General features: G+C 36.6%; 1 protein-coding gene across 1 annotated transcript in view; it reads right to left on the bottom strand.

Annotated features, from left to right (window-relative positions):
* GPHN (gephyrin) overlaps nucleotides 1-15,326 on the bottom strand; it is a 298,334-nt gene extending 283,008 nt beyond the window's left edge. The window contains 3 exon segments of the mRNA XM_017878642.1: nucleotides 2,504-2,776; nucleotides 9,113-9,179; nucleotides 15,310-15,326. Of these exon segments, the coding sequence (XP_017734131.1) occupies nucleotides 2,504-2,776; nucleotides 9,113-9,179; nucleotides 15,310-15,326 (357 nt within the window).
* Between the last annotated feature and the right edge of the window lie 7,272 nt (nucleotides 15,327-22,598).

The following is a 22,598-nucleotide window of genomic DNA, read 5'->3' as shown; positions in this document are numbered from 1 at the left end:
GGGGGGGGGGGGGGGGGGAGTGGGAAATGGGGATGATTAATGGGTACCTCAAAATATAGTTAGATACAATGGATAAGTTCTGATAGCACAACAGGGTGATTACAATCAGCAATAATTTGTTGTACAATTTAGAATAAATTAGGGAATACAATTGAAATGTTTGTAACACAAAGAAATGATGAATGCTGGAAGTGATGGATACCCATTTACCCTGATATGATTATTATCCATTGTATGCCTGTATCAAAATGTCTCACATGCCCCATAAATATATTCACTACTATGTACCCCACAAAATTAAAATTTTTAAAATGTCGCCATTTGGTAGTATTTTCTAAGAGACTATGGATGCTAAGTTGTTGGTTTTTTTCTCTCCAAATTTTGGGTGTTTTGCTTCCTAAGTATTTAAAAGCCTTTATTATTTCTTTTCTTCTCTGTCCCTCTCATTTTATATCCATTTTAGGGACTTAGATCAGTTTTTTTTTTTTTTTACATCCAATGTCTAAATTATCAGTGTTTGATGATTTTTATGTATCAGTTTAATCTTTTACAACCTGGCATTTTTTGCAAGTTATCATTGAGCCAGTGACTGAATAAACAAATATGCACCTAAAAAGTTTACTTATGATGAGGAATCACAGAATTTATATCAAAATTCAACTCTGCAAATGGTTGTAATGAGAGCCCAATGAATGAAGAAAAAAAAAGAGACGCAAAATCATGAGAAAAAATAGGAAGGTTAATACAAATCAACTATTTGCTTGACCAATCTGTCTAGATTTTAAGACTCAAAGTGATTCTCTTAAGAGGTAATTTTAAGCCAGGCAATTTATTTAAAGCTATCTGATGAAATTGGTAAGACAAAAATAACTTCTGAGCAATGAATTTCTTGCAAGTCATTTGAGAAAAGTGCATTGTCACAAATGACAGAATCTTAATGATAGCAGAATACTTTAGTCACAGGAGAAACTCTATTAAATTCCTTGATGGATATACTCAATGGCACTTACACTTTCACAAGAAAGCAATGCTGAAAATCCATCAGGATAAAACAACACATCTTCCATATGCTACAGCCTATCTCCAAGGAGAGGAAGTAGAATACATATTTGGAAAATCATTAATGCAAAAGCCTCTTGTCTTACCCGTTCATCTGTTGAATGATGGGAATAATTGATGAGACCAGGGATGGGCTGTTCACCGTGTGCCATGACAACAGCAGGATTGGTGTAGAATGGATGCTTCTAATGCACAACACATAACAACTATGAATATAGTGACAGGAAAACATGAAACTATACAAACAAAATGACTAAAAAGGAAAAAAGGTAAAAACAAATGGAAAATGAAATGCTAACATTTTCCAAATGTAGAATGACAGAATCAGCTTAGATTTTAAATGCCATAAGCTTCTCTCCTAAGATTGAAACTTATGGCACTTCTTCTCTTTTAATTCAGAGTAAAGGAAAAGAATATATAATGATTTAAAATGCACCTATTTCACCAATTAGTTTCATTTAAAAAAACACACAACTTAAATACTTACTATCCTTAAGTAAGCACTTACTGGGTCACTGAATGGATACTTGAAAAGGATTTCTCGATGATTCTAATCTATATGTTGTTAAAAAAATACCTCACTATGCTCATAGCCAAAATCACTGGATAATCCATAAAACTCTGAGAATTACTTCATATAGCAATTAAATTTTCAATCTTTATGCTCTTAATGAAAAATCATAATCTCCAGAATTGATATGTTACTTTCTGAAGATATTAAGGCATACTAGCTGGATTTTAGTAGGTATGAAGAATAAACTATGTTCTATAACTTTAAGACAGTTAAATTTACTCAAGTAACTCAAGGTAGTATATTTACCCATGGAGTTGCCCAAAGAGAATTTGTAATACTTTGGTATTGTCCTAATAATATTTATTACTTTATTAAATTAAACATGCAAATATATCCATTTCCTATCTTTGCCACTAGGGTCATTTGTGTCAAGCAATATTTGAATAAGTTATTAGTTAAGAAAAATTCGACAATTGCTGAAAAGCTTTGTCCCTTTAAAAATCTTTATTAATCTTTCCCAACTCACTTCTTGAATCATCTAAGGTCTTTTACCTTCAGTTTGCTGTTCCTTCAAGAATATGTGAAGTTTTGATATTTTGAATATATATACATTATATATTTAATATGTCCACAAAAATGACATCTCCAAAGAGTTCTAAAATGTCACATTGTATATCATTGTAGCTATTACTTCAATAGGCAACAGCTCATCAGTAATGCCTCAGAACTCAGAATAAACTTCAGTGCCTTCAAGGAATCTCTATCAAGAAGGAAACATAGTAGTGAAGTGTCATGGACATCCCAGTTATTTTTTTTAGGGTTGTCTGAAGAAGTATTAAATGTAGGGAGGGATGTGATGGAAAACAGATGAAACCAGTACATTTACCTGTGGGTCCTTTAGGCCTCTTGAGTATCTCTCATCAGGCTTACCTTGGCAGCAATGGCTGCTGCAGTTATATGTGATGAGGAACTATCTTCTGTTGAAGCAACACCACTGTCTTTCTTCTCTTCTTCCTCTTCCTCACATTGAACCCCTTTGTCTTCTGTCTGTTTATGGGGGCTGGTAGTAGGAGGAGGGGAAAGAGGGGGTGGTGGGGAAGGCAAATCTTCAAGTTCATCATGCACCTCCTTTACTTTTACAATAGCATCACGTAAAAGGTCAATGGCATGAGGTAGAGCTGGCAGTATGAATTGAAAGCATTCCTGTATGCAAGAGAAAGAAAAAAAATTAAGATGAAGCACTTTTGTAATTATATAAGATGGTGGCAATCAAATTGTTTTGTGATTTTGGATCTGCATTTCCCTCCATCAATCTCAAGAATGAATCATATGTAAAACATTGTCTTAGCAATATGCCATGAAGTAAGCATAACATACATTACAGTATTCTCTATAAGCTAAGGAACTACAGTGCTACAGAAACATACACTCTGCTGACTGTTCCTTTTGCCATGCAAAAGCTCCTTAGTTTAATTAGGTCCTAGCTATTTATCTTTGTTTTTATTGCGATTGCTTTTGGGTTTTTGATCATGAACCCTTGTTTAAGCCAATGTCTAGAAGTGTTTTTCCAATGTTATCTTCTACAGTTCTTATAGTTTCAGGTCTTAGGTTTAAGTCCTTAATCCATCTTGAGTTGATTTTTGCATAAGGTGAGAGTTGAGGATCAAGTTTCATTCTCCTACATAGGGCCAGCCAATTATCCCAGCATCACTTGTTGAAAAGGGTGTCCTTTCCCTACTTTATGTTTTTGTTTGCTTTGTTGAAGATCAGTTGGCTGTAAGTTTTTGATTTTGTTTCTGGGTTCTCTATTCTGTTCCACTCATCTATGTGCCTATTTTTACACCAGTACCATGCTGTTTTGGTGACTGTGGCCTTATAGTGTAGTTTGAAATCAGGTAACGTGATGCCTCCAGATTTGTTCTTTTTGCTTAGTCTTGCTTTGGCTATGTGGGCTCTTTTTTGGTGCCACATGAATTTTAGAATTGTTTTTCCTAACTCTGTGAAGGATGATGGTGGTATTTTGATGGGAAGTGCATTGAATTTGAAAATTGCATTTGGCAGTACGGTCATTTTCACAATCTTGATCCTGCTAATCCATGAGCATGGAATCTGTTTACATTTGTTTGTGTCGTCTATGATTTCTTTCAGCAGTGCTTTGTAATCTTCACAATCTACACATCTGACAAAGGACTAAATTCCAGATTCTACAATGAACTCAAACAAATCAGTAAGAAAAAACAAACAAACAGTCCCATCAAAAAGTGGGCTAATGACATGAACAGACAATTCTCAAAAGAAGATATACAAATGGCCAACAAACATATGAAAAAATGTTCAACATCACTAATGATCAGGGAAATGCAAATCAAAACTGCGATGCAATACCACCTTACTCCTGCAAGAATGGCCATAATCAAATAATCAAAAAACAGTAGATGTTGGCATGGATGTGGTAAACAGGGAACACTTCTACACTGTTGGTGGGAATGTAAACTAGTGAAACAGCTATGGAAAACTGCAGAGATTCCTCAAAGAACTAAAAGTAGAACTACCATTTGATCCAGCAATCCCACTACTGGGTATCTACCCAGAGGAAAAGAAGTCATTATTCAAAAAACACACTTGCACACACGTTTATAGCAGCGTAATTCACAATCGCAAAATCGTGATCAAATGCCCATCAATCAATGAGTGGATAAACTACAATACATCATAGTATACTACTCAGTCATAAAAAGGAATGAATTAACAGCATTTGCAATGACCTGGATGAGATTACAGACTATTATTCTAAGTGAAGTAACTCAGAAATGGAAAACCAAACATCGTATGTTTTCACTGACATGTAGGAGCTAAGCTATGAGGATGCAAAGGCATAGGAATGACACAATGAACTTTGGGGACTTATGGGAAAGAGTGTGGGGGGCGAGGGATAAGACAACAAATACAGTGCAATGTACACTTCTCGGGTGATGGGTGCACCAGGATCTCACAAATCACCACTAAGGAACTTACTCATGTAACCAAATACTACCTGTACCCCAATAACTTATGGAAAAATAATTAAAAAAAGATTGAGGACAGGCATGGATGGTCAGATTCAGATTCTCTTAAAAAAAGAGAAAAGCATGCACTGCATTTTTTAAAAAGTAAAATTTCAATATACAACTTGGTAGTTTAAAGATGCATTATGAGAAAGACAGAAAAGGTAGGAAAGAAGCCCAATCTACTTAATCTTTTTTTTTTTGAGACGGAGTCTCACTCTGTCGCCCAGGCTGGAGTGCAATGGCGCCATCTCGGCTCACTGCAACCTCCATCTCCCGGGTTCAAGCAATTCTCTGCCTCAGCACCCTGAGTAGCTGGGATTTCAGGTGCCCACCACCACGCCCGGCTAAATTTTTTGTATTTTTAATAGAGATGGGGTTTCAACATCTTGGCCAGGCTGGTCTTGAACTTCTGACCTTGTGATTGGCCCGTCTCGGCCTCCCAAAGTGCTGGGATTACAGACGTGAGCCCCAACGCCTGGCCAAATCTACTTAATCTTTAATCCAAAAGTAGAGAGAAGCAACTGGAGCCTTCAATGCAGAAAGTGGGCTCAGGAGGCTAAGTAAAGGAATATGAATGTTGATATCCAAGGCATTCAGGAACTTTTACACAGGCGCAAGAAACTTACATCAAAGTGGCCACAAGATTGTTTAATAGGAGACAGACAAATGAAACTCTATGTTTACTGCTAGATACCAAATCTTTGTGCGAAATCTTGAATTTATGGGGAGGGGGGGTAGCCTGTACCTGTCTGTTATTTTTCCTAATCCCGACCCCTCATTCTTGAACTGCAGGAGACTGAGCCCCTTTGGGCTTCAGTGACCCCACCACTGGGGAATGTTTATTTGAAGGTTGATGTTGCTATACTGTCTACTTCTTTTCCCATCTTCTAATCATTTTTTTTTTTAAACACACATGCTGACTCTTTTCCTATCCCTTCTCCTTTTCTGGGAAAAATACAATGAATAAATAAAGATTTATTGGTACTGAAGTTGTTTAAAAAAAAGGCAGGAAATCATATTTTTAGTTAGAGCAGGGCAGTAGAACTAACAACCCATGTGAGAACCAGATTATTTTGTCCAGAGAGCTAAAGTTCCAACTACCATCATAAAGTGTAGCTAGGTAACATCGTACAGCATGCAAAATATAAAATAAGCTTGTAAAGAGTACTACATAAAGTTAATATAATCTGCTGCTGAGGTGCTCACTATTATCTATAATATATCACCAAAAGAGAATAGGTGAGAACCTAAAAACCAGAACATAAGGCCAGATATATTTGCAGAATAGGTGGAGGTCTTTCTCTTTCACATTTGAAGTAACAGCTTAAAATCTAAGATGTAAAAAAAAAAAATCTTAAAAATTTTTGGAGGGTCACATAGTATCGGGAAAGATGCCTAATCTTTTGGCCTATCTTTGTATGGCTCAATCAGTTTACTCGTTAAAGACTGTATAGTAAAGAATTTAACCTTGACCGAGGAGAGGTCTGGTCTTTACACTTAGCTTCTGGGAGTGATCTCTAGGTCCTTGGAATTTCATGCCTAATAGGAATGTCTTTGTTGCCTATGGACTTTGGGCACCAGAGACAGTCTAACAATGTTAGACTGCAGTTCAGGAATGAGGGGAAGGGATCAGGAAAAGAATAGACAGGTATAGGATACCCTTCCTTTTTCCCCATTAATTCAAGATTTCACACAAAGCTTTGGTGTTTAGCAGTAAACATGGAGTTTCATTCATCTGTCTATTAAACAATCTTGTGACTACTTTGACATAAGTTTTTGCCCCTGCATAAAAGTTCCTAAGTGAATTGGATATATATTCATATTCCCTTTCTTGGCCTTCTGACCCTACTTTCTTTTTTTTTTTTTTTTTGCGGGGTGGGGGGCGGGGAATGGAGTCTCGCTCTGTCGCCCAGGCTGGAGTGCAGTGGCACGATCTCGGCTTGCCCGAGTAGTTGGGACTACAGGCGCCCGCCACCATGCCCGGCTAATTTTTTGTATTTTTAGTAGAGACGGGGTTTCACCGTGTTAGCCAGGGTGGTCTCGATCTCCTGACCTCGTGATCCGCCCGCCTCGGCCTCCCAAAGTGCTGGGATTACAGGCATGAGCCACTGCGCTCAGCCTTCTGACCCTACTTTCTACATGGAAGACCCCCAAGTGCTTCTCTCTACTTTAGGACTAAAGATTCCAGGTCAGCCACACTGGCAGTAAGTGTTTGAGTCCCAATGAAAGCTCTGGATACCAAAGACTCAGGTGAGCATCCCCAGCGGGCATTACTCCATGTGTGGTATCACAAACTGATGCCAGAAGGGTGATATATGCATGTCTCCAAAGAGAGAGGACAACAGAAGTTCCTCATTTGTTACTTCTGTTAGACTCTGCCCTATGCACTTCCTCCCTTGGCTGACTTTAATCCGTATTCTTTCCTTGCGTGAACAATCATGAGTATAACAGCCTTCTGTGAGTTCCACGAATGCTAGTAAATTACTAAACCTGAAGGTCATTTTAGGATCTCCTGAATTTGCAATTAGGGTTAGAAGTGAGGGCAATTTTGTAGAGTACTTGACATTTGTAGGTTGCTATTTTTTGCAGTTGGCTAAAACTCCTTACAGTTGGTGTCAAAAATAAGATTTTCTAGAAAGACCCTAACTCACTGAAATAAATGGCTTAGGAAGTGAAGAGAGGGTGTGGGATGATGAACCTTTGATCACTGAGTGAAGACAGTGTCAACCACAGTATGAAATTGCTTCTGTACTGTGATTAGTTAATGGAGATAATTCCCAAAAAGTTGTCTCATTGGATGCATAAGGAGATGAAAAACATAAAGAAAGAAGCTAAACACACAATCTCTTGGTTATTGTTATCTATGCTAGCTAAAATGAAAGTAAAGGATACAATCCTACTCTATATGAATGGGAATAGACTGTGCAGGAGGAACTTGCTAAACTAGTATCACCAATGGCAATCTGAATTAGCACAGTGGCCAAACCTTACAACTCTTTAAAAGGTGGAAAAGTTTGGGCATAAATAGAGAGAAGGAGGAATGGTAGCTGAGGGTAAAGGAATGAATGGATAGGTTATGCAGTAACGGAAATAATACTGCATTGGTATTTCCAAAGAGGTTCAGAACAAGAGATGACATTGTTTCTTAGCTCAACTGTAACAGATGCTTGAAAGAGTGGTCATATGTTGCTGAGACTACTCCTATTTTTGGAATCCAACAAGCCTGCAAACCTGATTAGCATCATTCTGGGAGACATTCTGGTCTGTTAATGTCTGAGAAGGACTCTAAGAATGTGACAGTATCTTTTGACTTTTATTTTTTAGGTTATGGCTAAGTGTATTGGGAAATTCAATTTAAGCCTCCTCAGGATATAATGCCAATAGAAAATGACTGGCCTGAGGAAGAACTGCACTTAGGTAACCATCAGCTAATTTCTATGATATACAGTTCTGTACAAACATATCAATAGTATTTTTGGTAGTAGATTAAGGTGAGAAATTATTAAATTTATACAAAATTATAAAAATGTAGGTAATGGCTTTAGTGGATGGATTAGTTATTTCTCTAAATCTATCCATACCCTACACTGCCTCGGCCAAATCTTAGGCATATTCACACTGATACTACTGCTGTGTCTGTCACATAAATGCCATAGTAAATATAGATACCCAGACAAACATGACTGTGTTGCTGTACAATAAAAAAAGCCTTGGCCAAAGGCCAGGGGGTAGCTTGTAGAGCGAAGAATTAACAGTACCCTAAGAGAGTATGAGGGTAAAAGTAGTTGCCCTTAACTAGTTGGAGATCTCTAGGTCCTCAGAATGTCATGTGTGACAGCAGTGTCTTTGTTTACCTGATGGCTTTGGTCACCATACAATCTAACAATATGACTTATGATGGGGACTTTGGGCCACACGGTGTCAGTTCTGGAACATACTGGAGACTAATGCTATCAATCCAATCTCTGGGAAGCGCTAAAGACTAAAGGTCATTCACATGGGCAAAATATGATTAACTGCAACAACAACAACAACAACAACAACAAACCCAAACAACAACAACAACAACAACAACAACAACAAAAACCTCTGGACATCAAAAACTCAGGTGAGCTTCTCTGATTGGCAATATTAAAAGTATATTATCATACACGAATGCCAGGAGAGTAAAGCATTCATGACTCTACAGGGAGTGGACAAGGGAAGCTCTGTGTTTGGTAGTATTCCTGGACATTGTCTTATGCACTTCTTCTCTTGGCTGATTTTAATCTGTATCCTTTCCCCATAATAAACCATAACTGTAAGTGTAACAGTTTTTAGTGAGTTCTATGTCTTTCCATTGAATTACTGAACCCAAGAGTGACTTTGGAAATCCTGCAACTGGTATCAGAAGTGAGGGCAGTCTTGTGGAGTGCTCCAACTTTTTGGCTGGCTAACTTTCACAGCTGGTCAAAATCTCTTACATTAACATTAACATGTCCAGGTGATTTACCTGAGATCCTTTCTTGCTACCTGGCAGGTTAATTATGAGCGTTTTCCCTCTGATTCCACATACAGGCCTGAAACAAAAGAGAAAGTAGATGAATACTAAATTGCAATGAATGTCCGGTTTAAATACATTAACAACAAAGAACAATCATTTTACTTTACATATAAACAACTGTTTTAGGAATAAAATTGTTATCTTAAGACATTCACTGCTTGCTATACAAATTAGGCATTCTGGTTGAAGTTTTTACATTATGGTCAGTATGGCAAATTGGAAAAACTGTACTGAATGTGGAATCAGAATAATTTACCTACTTTTAAGTAATCTGACCAAGTCTAATTGCCTATTTTGTCTAACTTCAGCTTCTTCATATTTTATACAATTGTTTAAGAGTTTGAGATAGTGCATTAAAAATGCTTAGTGCTATTTATGTTCAAAAGTCTAACACAAAAAGCACTTAAGATTTAGATTCGAGCTCTTGCTTCTCAGGAAGTCTATAAGTTTTAAAGTAAAACAAGGTTTTTCACAAGTGAATGGCAGAAGGGAAGAGGTTGGAGAGCTCATTCATTAATAGACCCATTGATAATCGCAGGCATTTTAAGTTAGAAAGGTCTTTCAGAGATAATTGTCAATTTCCAGGCCACATTTAAACTAACTGGTTAAGAAACATAAAAAATGGAAAAGCAGTGGAAGACTGGAGTCAAGGATCAAAGGCCTAGATTTCATATGAGAGCTGGAATTATGCTGTCATTGACTGGCTGTGTTACTTTGATCTGGTAACATTATCTTATTTTCATAATTTGAAAACAAAGAGATTATGCTATTTTTAAAATGTTACAGTATTTTTAAAGTAATGTAAGAATACTCTTCCCTGAACGTCTTGAGTTTTCTTTAACCACTCTTCTTCTCCGAAATAACCTAAAACTGTCTGTCCTATATTTTGTTACTTTTTCTTCTTGTCCTATTTATGATCTGAAAGAGAAGATTGCCATTTATTTACAACTTGCCATATATACAAAACTGTTTACTGCTGGCCTTCTTCTTACTAGAAAACTATTCATTGTTTCATTAAAACTTTAAGGCTATTTTCTGACCTTTAATCTTAATGATATTTCTTCAAAATCTGTTTTAGTTCTGGCAGTCAGAATTGGATAAAGTACTTTAGTGACAAAATGGCACTGGGTAATTATATAGTTCTTAATATGTTCCTGTTTACTTGGGAATTTTGTTTTTCTTTCCAAACTAAAAAGCTACATTGTACTTTTTTGTCAATATGATAGCTAATTGATTATATCACCAGTAATATGATTGGAATGTCATCAATATTAAGTTCTCTATTTTCATGTAAGCAAAACTAGCAATTTATTGAATAAATCTAGAATTTTAACTAAGAGCACAATAATCCCTTGTAGAATACAGTATTAGCTACATCCAGAAGTTTATAGCACCTTTCCTTCTAAAAACTAGAAATATTATCATAACAATTACTGCATATTATTCTCCCAACATTTCTATGAAGGAAAGACAAATATAGTTACCTACAAAATATGGAAAAATAATTTGGGGTACAAAGGATTTGATTAATACATGGCTCTGGGATCTTTGTAATTTTATACAGTAAGTTCATCCCATCCTGTGTTCATGGACATTAGTCCATGAACTCATCCTTACTGACATCACTGTGACAATTTTATCACATATTATGAAATGTGTTGGATTTTATTTTCCAAGAAAGTTGTAACTCCCTCCATTAGAAGGCTAGTGGCAAGTGAAAACTTAGTTCATTCTTTTTATTCCAATTTTTGGTAATCAAATCCAGGCTTTTTATGTCTCCAATAATCCTTCACTTGCTCTAGGTTGACATGCTAGTAGCAGTGCTAATATAACCAAAAGTTACATCCAAACCACTATGTTTCTGTGTGTTTATGTATGCATATGTGATATAATTAAATGTTTTGCTATATAGTCAGGAGATTACATTTGTTACTTCTCATCAATTTTTTTTGCCTTTTATTTTGGCAAAACATGAGATCAGAGATTTATTTATTCTTTCTCATTTCCCTGAGCTCTTTGAAGTGTTTAAAATTAATTTTGAGATATACTTTTCACCTACAGAATGTCCAGAGTCACTGCAAGGAGAAAGTACTTCTCTTCTATATAATGCTTTAGGATTAATAAAGTATTTTCACAAACATTATATCATTCAATAATTTAAAACCTATAAGCTCCAAAGTTTTAGCATATTCCAATATTCATCAAATAGCTAAAGATCTGTACTAAGTATTATGGAATACATGCAACCCAAATGCTTAAGAAGTTTATAATTGTAAAATGTAGAACATTAAAGCATATAAACAACTACAACACAAGATAGTAAGTAGTAATACAAATTGGTATAAAGTACCATGGGTTAAAAAAAAAAAGTAGGCCAGTCTGGTGGCTCACACCTGTAATCCCAGCACTTTGGGAGGCCGAGGCAGGAGGATCACAAGGTCAGGAGTTCGAGACCAGCCTGGACAATATGGTGAAACCCTGTCTCTTCTGAAAATACAAAAAAATTAGCTGGGTGTGGTAGCTGGTGCCTGTAATTCTAGCTACTCTGGAAGCTGAGGCAGGAGAATTGCTTGAATCTGGGAGGTGGAGGTTGCAATGAGCCAAGATTATGCCATTGAACTGCAGCCTGGGTGACAAGAGTGTGACTTCGTCTCAAAAAAACAAAACAAAACAAAAACCAAAAAGAAGGGCAGTTTAGGAGGAGGGAAACAATAATGCAAAAGCACAGAGTTAAAAAAAGTACCAAGTGCATTTTGAGTGTATTGTCTCTCACCAGCAAGCATCCATTTGCTTACTTATAGAGGAGTAATGTGAGGTAAGAAGGACTAGCAGAAAGATGTTGCTGTCTGATAGATTAGTATTTTTCAATTTGTGGTCTCTGGACCAGAAACATATAAATCATATAGGAATTTGTTGGAAAGGCAAAATTTCCCATACTACCCCTACCCCCTCCTCTCCGTTGCTGATATATTGGATAAAAAACTGTGAGGGTGGGGTCCAGTAATCTGTATTTTAACAAGTTCTCTAGTTGACTCTAATCCATGGAAAAGTTTGAGAACTGCTGTGATAAACTGTGCTTGAATTTTGGTACTACTATTTACTATTAGTGTAATCCTGTCTTCATCACTAAACTTCTTTAATCCTTAGTTTCCAGAATCTGAGTTGTTAAAAGGATTAACATAATCTTTGAAATACAATGTACAGTATACTCTAGTACATAATAGGCATTAAATAAATACTTGGTCCATCTTTCCTTAAAAAGTACATTAGAATTAGACAGTAGAAGTCATGAATTCACTGTAAAGAACTAGAATGTATTCTTAAGGCATTGGGGATGATTAATGGATTCTATTACTAACATTACGAAGCACTATTTCAGGAATAATAGTCTAAGATGAACTGAAAGGGGATGACAGAAGATATAAAGAAAAGAAAGTCTGATAATAACAAACACTAAATACAAGTTGACTGATTCTTCGTTTATTTTCTCTCATGTATCTGATTCAGCATGTTACATAGCACCTTGTTTTTGTTTATGTATATAAAATATAAAACATATTTTAAATAAATGTAAATGTATATGAAGCAAAAATCCTTCAGGAACAATAGGAAGGGCATTTTAGTCTTAGGTAAGGGAGGACAGGAGTAGTTAAGAGAAGGCTTCTGTAAGGAAGGAAAAATCTAAGCTTCTGTCTGAATAACTGGTAGGTGTTACAGAGGTAAAGAGGGAAGGAAGAACATTCAAGGCAGAGAAAACGGCATGTACAAAGTACTTAGAATCTAACAATAGAACCTGATATGTGTGGTAACAACAACGAGTGTGTGTGGAAGCTGATGCAAAAAGCAGCAGTGACAAATTATACAGGCCCTGGAAAGTAATCTTAAGGAATTCAGTCTTTATCCATAGACTTTTTCTACAGTGGAGAGAGAGATTTTGCTAAAAAATTTTGAGCAGAGAAATAACATGCTAATATGTGTATTTTCAACAGATATTTCTGGCTGCAAAGTAGAAAATTGTTTGGAGAGGTGCAAGACAAGAAGCAAGGAATACAGTTAAGATAATGTCAAAAAATGTAACAGGTGAATTAGGGTGGTTGCAAAGGTGATGAAGAAAAGCGTACAGGTTATAGTTAAGTATATCCTGACCCACAGACTATATAATGGGACAGTTACCTTTTTATTCTATTTTTTTTTGAAATTTTAATACAAAAAGAGTAAGTTTTAAAACAGGACATATTTGGATGAAAACTAGTCCTAATTTAGATTTACACTAGAAGTTCAATATTCTATGTTAAACTTGATCACAACAGGCATGAGAATAGAACAATATGAAAAATAGTGCTTCTCTTAAAATTTCTGTTAAATATTAAATATACAACAAGGTATGACATGTGTATAAAACAGACAATAACAATAAAAATCCCACTGACGTGCCTACTACCTAGGTGAAGAAATACACTATCACTGATACCTTCAAAGAGTACTGTGTGCCTTGCCCTGATCTCAAGTCCCTTCTTCTCCAAATAACTATCATCCTGAATTTTCATTCTCTTACTTTTTTTTGCAAAACAGCTCTATCAATATAAAATTCAAATACCATACAATTTACCCATTTAAAAGATACAGTTCAATAGTTTTAAAAGTATACTCTCAGAGTTGTACAATCATCCCGGCAATCCATTTTATAACATTTTCATCACCCTCCACAAAAAAATCCCATACCCATTAGCAGTCACTCCACATTTTCTTGCAACTCCCAGCCCTAGGCATTCACTAAGCTATTTTCTGTCCATACAGATTTGCCTTTTCTAGACATTTCATATAAAGGGAAACATATAATATGTCGCCTTTTGTGACTTGCTTCTTTTACTTAACATAATGTTTTCAAGGTTCATCCATGTGGTGCTTATATAAGTCATTTACTTAAAAAAAAAACCTTTTCCACGTATGTTTAAGTAGATTTTCATTTTAGCATGCTTTTGAAATTTATATACAAATGAAATCACACTGTGTATATTCTTATACAACTTGGTTTTCTCACTCAACATTGTGTTTGTGAGATTCCTCCAGGCTGATATGCATAGCTATAGTTCATTTTCAATGTTGTACAATATTACATATGTGCAAAGGTTTCTCTAGTACACTGTTCTTCAAATTGTAGGTCACGACCAATTAATAGGGCAGTAAAAACTGACTTCAGTTGCCACATTTTTTAAAAAAGAACAGAACAGAAAATATCAGAATGCTTTCCTGGTAGTTAGGATAAATACTGACACAGAAAAGTTTGTGCCTTTTGTATATGTGTGTGCATATTGTTTATGTACAAATATATGCATATATACATACCCACATACATACATACATATACATATATATATACACATACATGTGTGGGTATTGAATTACAATGTTAAGTACATTTCTTACTGTGGCTTATGGTTAAAAACATTTGAAAGCTAATGTTCTAGGGTATATAGCTAGAAGCAGATTTTATGAGTCACAGGAATAAGCAGATGTGCAGTTTTACTGTATAAAAGTAATTTTCTATAGTGTTTGTACCAATTTACATTCCCATCAACACACTGTTGCTGCTTCTCCTGACAATGCTAGATGTTGGCAGTGTTTTTCTTTTTTAATTTCTTTTGGCCAAATAGATGACAGATAAGTGATAAAGCAACTACAATAAAATGTTAACAGTAGAATCTTAAAGTATTCACTGTAAAATTCTTTCAATTTGGCATCTGTTTGAAAGTTTTCATAATAAAAAGTTGAGATAAAGTTGTCTCTTTCTTTGTAATTTTAAACTTAAATCTAAACACTTTACTGTTCATATATGTATTGGCTTATTATTTCTGTTCCACAGTTAGCGTATTTCCATCTGTTAGTGTAGGGTGCCCCAAAATTATAAACTTCTAGAGGGTCGATTCTGTATAGAACCTATTGTATAGCACCTAATACAGTATCTTCACCATTTGGACATTTATTAAATCCATTTTGATGAAATGAGGAATGCTCAGAAACTATGCTACAGTTACAATCTCTACATCATGAAATAAACAGTAAATATGAAATTTGGTCCCTTTAAAAAATACGCCTTGGATTTATAGGACAGCAACTGATGTATCCTGATCTTCTATCCAACAAACCTGATGAACTCTTCCATTACTTCTAAAAGACTACTGATTTTTAAATAATTTCCATGTAGTAATCAAGGGAGATTACTTGTCCTTTTCAATGCTTGTATCATTTATTTCTTTAACTTTGTACAATATTAGACAGAAATACACTTGGACTCTGTCTTATTCCTAACTTTAAAGACAATACTAACAATATCTAATTATTAACTATATTTGCTTTGTCAAATTAAGGAAGTTCCCTTCTAATTATTGCTTGCTAAGAGTCATTATTCATAAACAGGTGTGGAATTTTATCAAATGCTTTTTCTGCATCAATTGAGGTCATATGACTTTTCTCCCTTAATCTGTTAATGTGGTGATTCATGCTGATCAGTTAACCATCTTTGTGTCCTTGAAATAAATCCATGTTTATCCTGATGTATCTTTTAAAAATATACTTATAGATTTGATATGTTAGTATCTTATTTTTGAAGTTTTCACATCCATGTTCACAATGAATATTAACCTACATCTTCCCTTTTTTCTACTACCATTTTCCAGTTTTGTAATAAGATTATCCCAGACTCATGAATTGAGAAATGTTTACGTTTTACTGCTCTCAGGAACAATTTAAGTAATATTGAAATCATTTGTTCCTTGATAGTTGTATAGAATATCTCATTATTATTTGATTAAATAGACTTCATTTTTAAGAACAATTTTGGATTTACAGAAAAATGCAGAAGATAGTATAGGGAGTTCCCATATTCTCTGTACCATGTTTCCCCTACATTTAACATCTTGTATTATTATGGAACCTTTGTGGCAATTAGTGAGCCAATATTGACATATTATTATTAACTAAAGCTCACAGTTTATTCATGCTTCTTACTTTGTACTTAATACCCTCTTTCTGTTTCAGGATCCCATTCAGATTACCAAATTACATTTAGCTGTCATGTCTCCTTATGCTTTTCTTGGCAGTGATAGATGCTCAGGCTTTCCTTGTTTCTGATGACCTTGATAGCTTTGGTAAGCGCTGGTCATTTTTTTTTTTTTTTTTTTTTGCAGAATGTCCACTTATGGTGTCTGTCTGATATTTTCTGAAGATAAGACTAGGGTTATGGGATTTTTGGAAGAAGACTATAGAGGTATAGAGTCATTTTTATTATATCATATCACCAGTATATGCTATCAATCTGACTAATGAATGTTGATATTGTTTTTGATCTCTTAGTTGAGGTATTTGTCAGGTGCCCCCCACAGCAAAGTTACTCTTCCCCAACTGCCCCCAATTCTGTACTCTTTGGAAGGAAGTCACTGTGTGTCGCCCATGCCTAAGCAGTGAGGAGTTATGTGCCCCTTCCTTGAGGGTGGAGCATCTATATAAATTATTTGGAAATTTTATGCACAGGACATTTGTCTCTTCTCCCTCATGAATTAATTTATGCAAAAAGTTATTTGTATAAGCATGGACTCATGGATATTTATGTTATACTTTGGATTATAATAAAATACTGCTTATTTTGTTGCTCACGTTTTTACGTCTTTGGTCACTGGGAGATGTCAACTGACTCCTATGCCCCTTTAATATATACCCGCCAATATGTGTTTTTGTTGTAGTTTGTTTTCTTGAGCTCTTCCTTACTCTGGATTTACAGGCTCATCTTGTATATTTCCTGCCTTGGTCTCAGAATCAGCCATTTCTCCAAGGAATCCAGGCTCCTTTTATTGCCAAAAGGTAATACAAACTAAGATTTCAGCATTAATTATGTCATTTCATACTGGTATGTCATTTCTTTTGGAACCTCTCTGCTGACAGAGCAAAGGAATATGTGTGTAAACTAACCTGTGTACGTATATATTACACATATTTCTGTACGTAACCATTTGTATCTATGTTAAAGCTAGATACGAATTCATACTGATGTCTCTAACTCTAATACATTACCTAGGATCACCTGGATCATTCTAGCCTCTTCCCCTTGCTTGTACATATGTAATTTCCCACTTCAACAGTGAGAAACTTGTCTCTCACTACCTGCCATCCATTTATTAACTATTCAATTCTAGTATACATATATATTAAAATTAGAATTGTTAGCCCATACCTCCATGGGATACAACTTTATCAACTAAAGTGCTTATGTGCAGTTGCTTTTACCTTTAGTCTTACAGACTCCACTCATATCCGAAGTTATTTAGGTCAGTACCTTTCCCCTCCACCCCCTTCCATGAGGTTGTTTCATTTATTTTGTAATGCACGTAAATTATCTTGGCAGAGTCCTCATTGCTTTCTGGGATCCATCAAATGCAATTTGCATATATTAAGCCTTCTTTGTGATAAAGTTCTATGAGTTTTGACAAATGTATGATGTCGTGTTTCCGTATTTCTACTTCATACCAAATAGTGTTACTGCTATCATATCAAATAGTGTTACTGCCCTAAAAATCTGTTGGGCTTTATCCATTCACCTATATCTTTCTTTTCAAAAACTCTGGGCAACCACTCATCATTTTACTGTTCTTTTTTTTTTTTTGAGAAGGAGTCTCACTCTGTCACCAAGGATGGAGTGCAGTGGCCAGATCTCAGCTCACTGCAAACTCCGCCTCCCGGGTTTACGCCATTCTCCTGCCTCAGCCTCCCGAGTAGCTGGGACTACAGGCGCCCGCCACCTCGCCCGGCTAGTTTTTTGTATTTTTTTAGTAGAGACGGGGTTTCACCGTGTTAGCCAGGATGGTCTCGATCTCCTGACCTCGTGATCCGCCCGTCTCGGCCTCCCAAAGTGCTGGGATTACAGGCTTGAGCCACCACGCCCGGCCCATTTTACTGTTCTTATAATTTTACTTTTACTACAATATCATAAAGTTAGAAACACATAATATGTATTCTTTTCACACTGGCTTGTTTTATTTAGCAATATGCATGTAAGGATGTCTTTTTTAGTGGCTTGATGGCTCATTTTCATTTTATTACTGAATAAGAGTCCATTGTATGGATGCAGCACAATTTGCTTATCCATTTACCTATTGAAGTAAATCTTGGTTGATTCCAACTTTTGGCAATTATGAATAAGGCTGTTATAAACATTTGCATGTAGATTTTTGTGTGGATATAAGTTTTCACATAAATTGGGTAAATATCTGGAAGTTCTCTGTATATGTTGGATATGAGTCACTTTTATGGTATAAGATAGAATGACTAGACAGAAAACCAGCAAGCATATAGAAGAACTCAGCAACAGAAATCAACAGGATTGAATTGATAGAACACTCCACCTGACAGAATAATACACATTTTGTTTACCAATATATGGTCACAATATATATCTGTGACCATAAAAATAAACCTAAACAAATTTAAAATAATTGAAATTACAGAGTCTCTTCTCTGACCACAATGGAATCAAAGTTGAAATCAATAACAGAAAGATAATAGGAAAATTCCCATACACTTGGAAACTAAATCATAAACTTCTGAAAAATCTATGGATCAAGGAGGAAATCTCAAGAAACCAGAGACTTCTGGTTTCAAAATGGCAATGTACAACCAGGCTGGTTTCACTCCTCTCAACAGGAAACCAAAAGCAAACGAACAGCACAGAGATTATCACTAGAAATATCCCAGAACTCAAATATGAGGATGAGATGTGGCCCTGGGGCCAGAAAGAAGTAAAAAAACTCCGAACAGATAGTAAGACTATCAGACTTCCACATCCATGATGTTCCTCCTCCCCATCCTGCCTTGCACCAAACAGGAAGAAAATTTTCCTCCAACTTACTGTTTTAACATTGGAAAAGTGAGATCAAGGTGAACAGCCAGCTTCCCATCATTTTGCATTCCCTGGCAGGAGACCTGTCCCTTAACCCATGGGAAGCATCACAAGTGTCTGAAGAAACAAATGTATCTGAGGATAGGCAGAGACAAAGGGAGGAGGTGGGATTACAGTCTCTGACCCTGGAAACTGCTCATAAACTCAGCCAAAGGAGATGCTAAATTGTGATGGCTGTTCAGCAGCACCATGCTGTAGAAGGTGCATCCCACAGGCTCCCTGGGCATGAAACACTGGCCCAACTTTCCTTCACTGGAAGGATATACCATATTTCACCTTCCTCATCCAAGAAGGGTAGCATTCTAATCATTTACTAGAGCTTAGGTGAACCTGGAGATAATGTGTCACCTAGGACTGAAAATAGGGAAGTGGTAAAAAAAAAAAAAAAAAAAAAAAAAAAAAAAAAAAAAAAAGCCTCGAATCAAATATATCCTGAATTGAATAAAGAAAATATGATACATACACACTGTGGAATACTATACAGCCATAAACAAGAATTAAATCACGTCCTCTGCAGCAATGGATGTACCTGGAGGCCAGTATCATAAGCAAATTAGTGCAGGGACAGAAAACCACATACTGCATGTTCTCACTTATAAGTGGGAGCTAAACATTTGGTACACATGGACATAAATATGGAACAATAGACACTGCAGACTACCAAGGTACAAGAGAGAGGGAGGAGGTCAAGGGCTGAAAAACAACCTTTTGTGTACTATGCTCATTACCTGGGTGATGGGATCATTTGTACCACAAACCTCAGCATTATGTGATATACCCATGTAACAAACCTGTACATGTACCCCTGAATCTAAAAGTTAAGATGATAAAAAACAAACACAAAAAAAGCAAAACAAGCCAGACAGAACACTGGAGTAAATATAACTAATCCTCCAGTGCAAAGACATGTATATATATCCAAAAGAAACAATAGTAAACAGGAAACCATGATCTTCCCAAGTGGACAAAGCAATGAAACAGTAACTGGCTCTAATGAAACAGCAATATGTGAGCTCCCTAACCAAGAACTCAAAATAGTAGTTTTAAGAAAACTCAGTGATCTCCAAGATAACACAGAAAAGCAATTCAAAACTTTATCACAGAAATCTAAGGAACAGATTGAAATAATTAAAAACCAAACATTAACCTTGGAACTGAGATATATATTTGCTCAACTGAAAAGTTCATTAGAAGCTCTCAACAGTAGAATGGATCAAGCAGAGAAAAGAGTCAGTGAGCTCAAAGATAGGCTATCTGAAAAGACACAGAGAGAAAAAGCAAAAAGCATAAAGAGCAATGAAGATCACCTGTAAGATACAGAAAATTACCTCAAAACAACAAATCTAGAAATTATTTTATTGATGTTCAAGAGGGAGTTGAGGAAGAGCAAGGGGTAGAAAGCTTATTCAAAGAAATAATAATAAAACTTTCCAAATCTTGAGAAGGATATAAATATCCAGGTATAGGAAGGTCAGAGAACACCAAACGGATAGGACCCACATAAGACTACTCCTAGGCATATAATAATCAATCAAAGGTCATGAATAAAGAGAGAATCCTAAAAGCAGTAGGAGAAAAGAAGCAAGCAACATATAAAGGAGCTCCAACTTGTTTGGCAACAGACTTCTCCACGGAAACCATATAGACCAGGAGGGAGTAAAACAATGTTTTCAAAGTGCTCAAAACAAAACAACAACAAAATGACCATGCAAGAATACTGTATTCAGCAAAGTTATCTTTCAAATATAAAAGAGATAAAATGTTTCCCAGACGAACATAAGCTAAGAGAACTGATCACAACCAGACCCATCTTGAAATGTTCAACAGAGTTCTTCAATCTGAATGAACAACATTTACAAGCAAAAAAAAAAACAAAAAAACAAACAAACAAAAAAAAACAAACAAACAAACAAAAAGGAAGGTATAAAACCCACATCCAAATTAAGTACATGGACAGACAAACCCAGAATACTCTAATACTATAATGTGGTGTGGTGCTGTCTAATTGAAAGGTGAAGCCAGCTGGACTTCCTGGGTGGACTGGGGACTTGGAGAATTTTTCAGTCTTACAAGAGGATTGTAAAGTGGACCAATCAGCATTCTGTAAAATGGACCAATCAGTGCTCAGTAAAACGGACCAATCAGTGCTCTGTAAAATGGACCAATGAGCAGGAGATGGGAGTGACAAATAAGGGACTAAAAGCTGGTCACCTCCCGCCAGCAACGGCAACTCACTTGGGTCCCCTTCCACACTGTGGAAGATTTGTTCTTTTGCTCTTCACAACAAATCTTGCTGCTGCTCACTCTTTGGGTCTGTGCCACCTTTAAGAGCTATAACACTCACTGCAAAGATCCGTGGCTTCATTCTTGAAGTCAGCGAGACCACGAACCCACTGGAAGGAACCAACTCTGGACACATCTTGGAGACCATAAAGGGACTATCGCCAAGCAGTGAGTAGCATTGGACCCCTTTTGCTTGCTATTCTGTCCTATTTTTCCTTAGAATTCAGGGGCTAAATACTGGGCACCTGTCGGCCAGTTAAAAGCGACCAGGAAGGCTGCCAGACTAAAGACACGGGTGTCAGGCTTTCTGGGAAAGGGCTAACAACCCCCGACTCTTCGGAGTTGAGAGTGTTGGTTTGCCTGGAACCAGCTTCCGCTTTTCCTGGACTTCCGGGCTGGGCTGAAGATCAACGGAGAGGAAAGCCATTCAGCTCTGGGGTCCCGACAAAAAGTTGGTTGACCCTATAGCTATGAGTGAACTCTCAAAGTCATGCCACCGAAGCAAGACTCGCCCATCTATCCTATCTATCCTGACCCTTGCCTACTGGATCGTAACGCCTGTCAGACAAACTTCCTCCCACCTCTCTTCTCCAAGGCTAGTCCCTCTTCTAAAAACCACTCCCTGTTTCTGGTGCTTTTCTAGTTTCTCCTATAAGAATGATTTCTAGTATAAATTTTGGGACTCTGCTTCTTTCTTTAGGCAGTCAGTCTCACCAATCAGAAAGATATAATTTTTGCTCAAAGCCTCGTCATGGGGGGGGACTATCTGGAATTTTAGGATCCCTCCTCAGACTAGCAGGCCTAACAAAGGCTATTCCCGAAGCTAGGATATGGGGAGCCTCAGAAATGATATCCTTCCTATCCATATGATGAGAAGTGAGGACAAAAGGCATCACTCTTCCAACCCTGGAAATCCCTTCCTCCCTCAGGGTATGGCCCTCCACTCCATTTTTGGGGCATATCATCGTTATAGGACAAGGGTAAGGTCCCAGTACGAACAGGAGAATGCTTAGGACTCTAACAGGTTTTCGAGAATGCATCAGTAAAGGCCACTAAATCTGATTTTTCTTGGTCCTCTTTGTGGTCTAAGAGGAAAGGCACGGGTGCAGGTTTTCGAGAATGCGTTGGTAAGGGCCACTAAATCTGACCTTCCTCAGTCCTCTTTGTGGTCTAAGAGGAAAACTAGTGTTTCTGCTGCTGCAT

This window comes from Rhinopithecus bieti, unplaced genomic scaffold, assembly GCF_001698545.2.
Source record: "Rhinopithecus bieti isolate Rb0 unplaced genomic scaffold, ASM169854v2 scaffold_11252, whole genome shotgun sequence".
Taxonomy (NCBI): Eukaryota; Metazoa; Chordata; class Mammalia; order Primates; family Cercopithecidae; genus Rhinopithecus; species Rhinopithecus bieti.
This window is presented reverse-complemented; position numbering and strand designations above follow the sequence as displayed.